This window comes from Humulus lupulus, chromosome 5 (assembly GCF_963169125.1).
Source record: "Humulus lupulus chromosome 5, drHumLupu1.1, whole genome shotgun sequence".
Classification (NCBI taxonomy): Eukaryota; Viridiplantae; Streptophyta; class Magnoliopsida; order Rosales; family Cannabaceae; genus Humulus; species Humulus lupulus.
Window position 1 is genome coordinate 60,775,390 of NC_084797.1, and position 8,364 is coordinate 60,783,753.

Genomic DNA, 8,364 nt, shown 5'->3' on the forward strand with positions numbered 1-8,364 from the left:
GTTTATTGCCTTAGACAAGTGTGGCGAAGAAGCTGAATGGCTTCGTCAATTTTTAGAAGATATTCCAAAATGGCCTAAACCAGTGCCAGCTATTGGCTTACATTGCGATAGTCAATCTGCAATTGGTAGGGCGCATAATAATATGTATAATGGTAAGTCTAGACATATACGTCATAGACACAACACCATTAGACAACTACTCTCAACTGGAGTTATCTTTATTGACTATGTGAAGTCAAAGGATAATATTGCGGATCCGCTAACAAAAGGGTTAAATAGAGAGTTGGTTGAAAAATCATCGAGGGGAATGGGTCTAAAGCCCATGAATGAATAAAGTCAATACAGTAGACACCCCACCTAGTTGACTGGAGATCCCAAGATCTAGGTTCAAAGGGACAACTAAAACTGTAAAGACTATGTTGGATCACTGTGGGGGTTATCCTCATTGTCCATTCCTATGATGAAACAGTGATAACCGTAAGGAAAAGGTTAAGCTATGCTTTTAATGATTTCTTATGCGTCGAAATGTCGAGCAGAGTAATACGGGTTACTCTTAATTAAGAAAATCACCTATGTGAGAGAGAAGATGGGCCGCTTCTATAGGGATTGAATAAGGGCTCAATTCCTAGAATATCTCTTGCAGAACCAGGGAAATGTTCAGGGCCAAAACGAACATAATCTTGAGAACCAATATATGTCAGGAAGATTCCTGTGTGTGGTATATCATCGTTTACACGAACGGCAGAACAGTTCAAAGACATCGCATCTACTGATCAGCCAGTAAAGTAAATATACTTACACAAGGGAAGGTTCAAAGGGTAACACCTACCTATCCTATGCAGGCTTCTACCGTTGAACTCTATCACCTAGGTCCAAACCATCTGTTGGTTATTCTTGAGTCAGTTTTCCATTCATGTGGGGGATTGTTGGATATTTGAATGGAAAAACCAAATTTGGTTTTTGTCCCACATCTTTTGTGAATAAAAGTTTGTCTTAATAATGGCCTATATATAGAGATTAGAGGTCTTAGTTTTATTTACACCAAAAAAACTTATTCTTATATATATTTGTCTTCCATTGGAGATTAAGATATATATATTTTCAATATTGTTTTTTTTCTTTTCTACTCTTTAGAGTTCTTAGATTTGTTCTAGTGTGATAGAGTTCGAGCATATTTGGTTCGGCGAAGTAATTTAGTTACTTGTCGTTCACCGTTGTATCCTGGGAGATAGACGTCGAAACCTCGTAGAGGCGGCGAATCTGTTTTAAGGAAACTGTGTGTTACACAGACCTCGGCTTTTAATTTTGTTCTTTATAATTATTGTGTAAATTAATTATAATTGCTATTTATATTATAGTTATTTATATATTGTTATTTATAATTATAATATTATATTGTTATATATATATTATAAGTTATTTATAATTATAATATTGTTATATATATTATAAATTATTTATATTGTATTATTTATAATTATAATATTTATGTATCTTTAATTTAGTAGATATAAATATTGTATTTATGTTATTGCGTTTATTCAAGTATTATATATGTTAGGTTTTTCCTACAAAAACTACCTTAGTTTATTGGAAGCGAAGCAAAGTAAACCAAGCCAAGCCGAAAAGGACAACCAAAGAAAATGCCTTTCTGTCCTTTAAATGTTTAAAAGTTAAACCCAACCAGAACTAAGCTAAGCTAAGCTAAGGTCTTCGACCCCATATTTTTCTTCTCCTTCCAAATTCCAATGACAAAGGCCATTTCTCCCCCATCGAAACGCAGAGAAATAGACATCGTTTCTCAGCAAAAAGAGGAAGATCTCCTCCCGGGCTTACCGGACCACTTAGCCCAAGTCTGCCTCTCCCTCGTCCACCCATCCTTCCTATTTTCCGTCTGCCGTTCCTGGCGTCGCCTCATCTACTCCCCTTCCTTCCCTCCTTTTCTCTCCTTGTATGCTCTTTTTTCTTCCACCCATTCCAAGCAAACCCACATCAATTTCCACGCCTTCGATCCCATCTCCTCTCACTGGCGCGTGCTTCCCACGCCCTCGCATGGCTCCTCTCTCCGCCTCCTCCTCCGTCACCCCTCCTTCATCTCTCGCAATCTTCCCGTCCAATCTATTTCCGTCTCCGGGAACCTAGTTATAGTCGCTGCAACCACCGATAATCTCTTCCCGGCGCTTCCGCGGCCGCTCGTCTTCGACCCCATCACGTCGGAGTGGTGTCACGCGCCGCCGCTGTCCACCCCACGCAGGTGGTGCGCTGTCGGTTCTCTTCGCGGCTCGGTCTACGTAGCAAGCGGTATCGGATCGGTCTTCTCTTACGACGTTGCCCAGTCTGTTGAGAGGTGGGACCCACGTAAGAAAGCCGAGGGTCCGGGTTGGGAGCGGGTAAGCGATCTCAAGGATGGGCGATTTTGTCGAGATGCCATTGACGCCGTCGGGTGGAGAGGGAAGCTTTGCATGGTGAACGTAAAAGGGGAATCGATTAAGGACGGGGTCGTTTACGATGCCGATAACGACACGTGGGAAGATATGCCGGAGGGGATGATCGGAGGGTGGAGAGGGCCGGTGGCGGCCATGGACGAAGACGAGATGTTCGTGGTGGATGAGGTGAAGGGAGCTCTGAAGAAGTACGATGCGGGGAGAGATTCTTGGGCTGAAGTAATTGAATCGGAGATCCTTCGAGGAGCTGAGCAGATCGCCGCCGGGGGTGGTAGAGTCTGCGTTGTTTGCTCCGGTTCTGGTGGAAAAGGGATTGTAATTGTCGATGTGACGACGGTGCCGGCGAAGTTGTGGCCGGTAGAATCGCCGGAGGGACTTGAAGCTGCGGCGGTTCACATATTGCCCCGAATGACGGCTTCGTAAAAGCGTCCTCAATGGAAATATAATTTAATTTTTTAAATTTTTATACAAAAATCATATGAGATAGATTATTATTAGCTACCAAATATAAATAAATAGATAATGTAGTGATTTTGTTTTGCTGGTGTGTAAATATTTGAATCCGTTTTGTTTGGTACATTCGAAAGTGTAAATTTGTCTATTTAGGAGAGTAAAAGGAGTGGTTGTAAATTGGTGTAAAAGTAGGGTGACGTAATGATGAAAAGCCCGAATTAGGGGGGCCCTCCAAGCTGATCACTGATATCAATAATGTCATGAGATGAAGCATGGGTATGATATAATCTAAAGCATGAAATGTCATGTATATTCATGCATCGATTCGGTTCATTGTTCCTTTGAGCGGGCGCTTTTGATATTTTTAAATTTTTAAAAAGAGAAAAAACAAAAAGAATATTAAAAGCGCTCCTTATAAATATTTTACTCTATTTTTTAAAATATCTCTTCAAAATACACATATTTCTATTTTACTTCTAAGTTTTATATTATATTATATATCAACTTATCTATATATTTTTCTACATCATGTTATATATTTAAGCATATTTTATTAATTAAAGAAAAATAAAGTAATTAAAAAAGAAATAATAAATATATATACTAAATGGGAGAGAGAAAGTTCATAAAGAAAAATAATAATATTAAAATATTATTCAAAGGATATGTAAATGTTACATAAATGTAGATATGGTTTAATTGGAGTTTGTGCATAGCTATTATAAATATATGTATAAAGGAGTTAATGGAAAATATTTTTGTGAGTTTTAGTTAAATATTATAGAGAAAGTGTATTATAAAATACAACACCAAAACATATTTTTTTTATAATTTACCTCAAACTTTTACATTATATCATACATCAACTTCTCTATTTTTTTCTCTACATCATGTAAATATTATATTTTTTTAAAATATTTTATTCATTTTAAGAAATAAACTAATTAAATATAATAGTATCACACTTATATATATATATATATACAAAAGTTTATAAAAAAAATAATAAAATATTTATAGCTTGATGAATAGTGTTTCACTACATATAGAGAAATACTATTCATTCAGATAAAAAAAAAATTTTACATCACCCATTGGAAGACTATTTAACAATTTTTTTCTCTATATTATAAAGAATTAGACATTTTACCACCTCCATTGGGAGTGCTCTAGAGGGTATTTGTATCCTTAATTAAAAAATTGTGGGGTGTTTGACATTGTTTTTTGAAAATAATTTTTAAAAATAAAGTTACAAAAAATAAAAAAATTTGAGAACAAAAAAAAAAATTGTTTTAGTTATTCTCAAATTTTTTTCTCACATAATTTTTTTTATTACTATCTCATATCACTTTCTCTCTTATTGTTATCCCCAAAAATTGGAGATCGATGACGTGGCAATAGAGGTGACAAGTGGCAGTGCATGGTCCGTAAACGGCACATTAATAGTCAATAAATATATTGGCTCCTCAGAGTTGTGATAAAGTGATATGGTTTAGGAGTGACCCGGTAGGCCTTTGAAGAATTTTGGTTGGCTTGAGAAGTATCATGACCGACCAGGCATGACCTTGTCCGACCAGTCACGTGTTTCTCTGCCCAGGCATGACCTTGCTTGCCCAGGCATGACCTTGCCTGCCCAGGCATGACCTTGTCCGACCAGGCATGAACTTGACCGATCGATTATGACCATGTCTGCCCAGCTAAGTGCATGTCTGCCCAGCTAAGTGTATGTCTGCCCAGTCAAGTGCATGACTGCCCAGTAAAGGTGTGGCCGACCAGACTGAAGATGATATGGATCAACTAGATAGAGGAGGACTACGTCAAGTGTAACGACCCAAATCCGCTGATAAGGCTTAAGGGCCTTGATTAGCGTGTCAGGAGGGTATGATGGGATTTATGTGTGACTTTGATGAGTTAAATGCATGATTATGATTTAAAGCATGTTATATGACTATTTGTTTATCTGAGATGCATGACTATGTATATTAGTATGCATGTAGGCCCAGATCGTGTTAGAAGGGCATAATTGTAATTTTGGCCATGTTGGGCATGACTGTATTGATATGTGATGATTGTTGAGACCACAGTGGTATGTGGGTGTATCTGTGATTTGTGACTCGAGACGATCCCAGTGAGCAGGCTAGCGGAAAAGTCATGGCGGGAATTTATACCCGGCTCGGGGCGAGCCTGGGGGTATAAGCAGGAATTCAGAGAATAGATTGAGATTTATTTTGATGATGGGGGATACTTATTTGGTGATTTATCAGGTGTTGGAAAGAAACGGGAAAATATTAGAGACACTTGAGGATTAGCGAGAATTGGGTAAATGACTAAAATGGCCCTACTTGGACAAAAGGATTTAGAATTAATAGGGAGGGCATTTTGGTCATTTGGCTTTTAGAGATTTATTTATGAGGCTTTATTCACTTAGTGGGATTTATAGAGAAGTGTGTTGGCTATGGAGAGAAAGAAAGAAAAAGGAAAGAAAGAAAAGAGGGAAAACAGAGGGGTTTTCCTCAAGGTTCGGTTTGTGCATTCTTGCACCATTCCTCTCCGTTTTTCTTGGGGCAAAGGTCAGTGGAGAGCTAGGATAGGCTGAGCATCAAGAATCTTAAGGTTATACTTGAAGATTTGGCAAGGATTAGCAAGAACACATCAACTTTTGAGGTAAGTTTTTAGAGATTTCAGTTTAAGGGTTTTGATGGTTGGAGCTGTGTTTTGAGCTGAGTTGATGGGAATTTCTGGGCAAGCTTTGAGGATGAACAAGCTAAGGAGGTCTAGGGTTGAATCAAGGTCGAAATTTGCATAAATGGTAAGAATTCTAAGCCTTTAACTTTTTTTTTGATTGAATTTCTGGGTTCAGGGTTGTTCATGGTGAATTTTGAGATTTGGGTTGAATGTGCTTGGGTTTTGAGTTCTTGGGATGCTTGAGATGAGTGTGAGGTGTTTATAAGCTTGATTTTGGGTTTGGAAAAGGTTTGGATAAGTTTGGGGTTGAATTGGTTGAAGGAAATCGCATGATGCGATTTTTGGGTTCTGCTGGGCTGCAACTAGCGCTACAGCGCTAGTCAGTGGGCGCTGTAGCGCTAGCCCCTGTTCTGGGGGGTGTGTTCTGCTTGTAGCGCTACAGCGCCCTCTTTAGAGCGCTGTAGCGCTGCACTGTTCACATAAGTGGATTTTTGGGTTTTTGATGAGGGATTTTGACCTAGGGTTCTGCTTGTAGCGCTACAGCGCCGTCTTTAGAGCGATGTAGCGCTGCACTGTTCACATAAGTGGATTTTTGCGTTTTTGATGAGGGATTTTGACCTAGGGTTCGGGGCTCGATTCCGCCACTTTGTTTTGGGGATTTAGGACTTCCCGGGGGCTCGGGATTGGTCCCGAGGCTAGGTATTCAGACTTGGGGTTCGGTGTTGACTTTGACCTATGTTTGTGCGTAGGTGTGCGCTAAGGCTCGAGTGGGATCGTGCTCAAGGAGTCAGGTGATCTAAGCTATTGATTGGAAAGGTAAGAAAACTATAACACCCGTAGGATGGGGCATGGGCCCATAGTGTGATTGTGGGGCATGGCCCTATATTGCATGTTGCATGATGAGATGATTGCAGGGCACGGCCCTATATTGCATTACATGTTAGGGTGCAGATTTAAATGAATTGATATTTGTTTGAATGTTATTTTGAGATATACTATATGTGTGATTATAGTGAAATGAACGGCTATGGCCGAGGGCGGCAAGGCCAAGAACGGCAGCAGGGCCGGAAGTAACACTTAGCACATGGGATGCTTATAGTCAGGGTAGGACCCAGGGGATACATGTGATATCCCTACGGTGAGGACCGAGACCCCAAGCTTTGGTAAGGCTTCTGGGGCGGCATGGCCGTGTTTGCTTAGTCTAATGGTTGACTTGTTTATCTGTGGATTATCTGATATGATAAACTGTATAAATTGCATATGTTATGTTCTGCATGAGTTTTCTTGCTGGGCTTCGGCTCACGGGTGCTCTGTGTTGCAGGTAAGGGCAATGACTGAGTCAACCAACCATGAGTACGGAGAGCGTGAAGCGACGCGTACATGTTTGGCCTGCCCGACTGCTTTGGTTAGGGGTTTTTACGAGAAATGGCTGTAATAATCTATGATTTTTATAACTAATCAACTGTAAGCTTATTTCAAGATGTAAATAGTTTTCGAACCTCATTTTGGGATCCCAAATGTTTAATACTAGAAGTTTAATGAAACGACGCATTTTCAAAGATTACAGCCTTAACTTTTTATTAGTCACACTTTTGTTTTAAAAACCTCGGTTAGCGAGTTCATTGCACACTGTTCTGTCTTAAAACTCACTTGGTAACGGCTCTAAAGTAGTAGGGCGTTACATGAATTCTTTGAGAATATGTTATGTGACAACAATTCTCAAGCTTCAACATCTCTAAAGGAGAATTTGTTATATGAGAACAATTCTAAAGCTTCTACATCCAAAGTTGATTCTCAAGAGGAGAATTCTCAAAAGGATGTAAAGCAACCCTTTGAACCTAGAAGAAGTCAAAGGCTTAAAAATCATAAAAGTCTAGTAGTGGATGAGATAGATTCTCAACGAATTTCATTCTACATGGTAGAAGGAAATAGAGAGGAAGTCATTAGGAAAATTCCTGTTGTACTTCTCGTTGAGGATGATCCTAAGGCTTATAGAGAAACTATGCAATCGAGAGATAGTGCATTTTGGAAAGAAACCATCAATGATGAGATGGATTCCATTCTTTCCAATAACACTTGGGAATTGGTAGACCTCCCACCGGGGTCTAAGCCAATTGGGTGTAAGTGGGTATTTAGGAGAAAATACCACACTGACGGCACTATCCAAACCTTTAAAGCTAGATTAGTAGCTAAAGGGTTTAGGCAAAAAGAGGGTATCGATTATTTCGATACCTATGCGCCTGTTGCAAGAACAACTTCTATAAGAATTTTGTTCGCTTTAGCTTCTATACACAACTTGTATGTTCATCAAATGGATGTCAAAACGATATTCCTTAATGGTGACCTCAATGAGGAGGTCTATATGGAACAACCCGAAGGGTTTGTCCTACGAAAATATGAACATAAAGTTTGTAGACTTGTAAAATCCTTATATGGATTGAAACAAGCTCCTAAGCAATGGCATGATAAATTTGATCAAGTCATCATATCTAATGGGTTTAGACATAACAATGGAGACAAGTGTTTGTATTCCAAAACTTGTAAGGGATAGAAGAAACGAAGAGGTTTCTATCATCAACCTTCATGATGAAAGATCTTGGAGAAGTTGATACCATACTCGGTATCAAAGTAAAGAAACATAGTGGAGGTTTTGCGTTAGGGCAAGCCCACTATGTTGAGAAAGTATTGAACAAATTTAACCATCTCAAGGTTAAAGATGCCAATTCTCCATTCGATCATAGTGTAAAACTAGAGAAGAATGAAGGAAGAGCGGTGGCTCAAT

At 39.1% G+C, this 8,364-nt stretch overlaps 1 protein-coding gene and 1 long non-coding RNA gene across 3 annotated transcripts; both read left to right on the forward strand.

The window, feature by feature from the left end:
- The first annotated feature begins 1,539 nt into the window (after positions 1-1,539).
- On the forward strand, positions 1,540-3,230 carry LOC133834855 (F-box/kelch-repeat protein SKIP25). 2 transcript variants are annotated; one of them, XM_062264625.1, is made up of 2 exons: positions 1,540-1,653; positions 1,815-3,230. In XM_062264625.1, the coding sequence occupies exons 1-2, from the start codon at positions 1,555-1,557 to the stop codon at positions 2,865-2,867; spliced, it is 1,152 nt and encodes a 383-aa protein (XP_062120609.1). In that variant the 5' UTR covers positions 1,540-1,554; the 3' UTR covers positions 2,868-3,230. The 2 variants fall into 2 exon arrangements, with proteins under 2 accessions (XP_062120609.1, XP_062120608.1); XM_062264624.1 differs by having other exon boundaries at positions 1,546-3,230.
- A 722-nt stretch (positions 3,231-3,952) lies between these two features.
- On the forward strand, positions 3,953-7,141 carry LOC133780430 (uncharacterized). Its single transcript, XR_009869309.1, has 3 exons — positions 3,953-6,398; positions 6,596-6,745; positions 6,904-7,141. It is a non-coding gene; the product is annotated as an uncharacterized LOC133780430 (long non-coding RNA).
- The last annotated feature ends 1,223 nt before the right edge of the window (positions 7,142-8,364 follow it).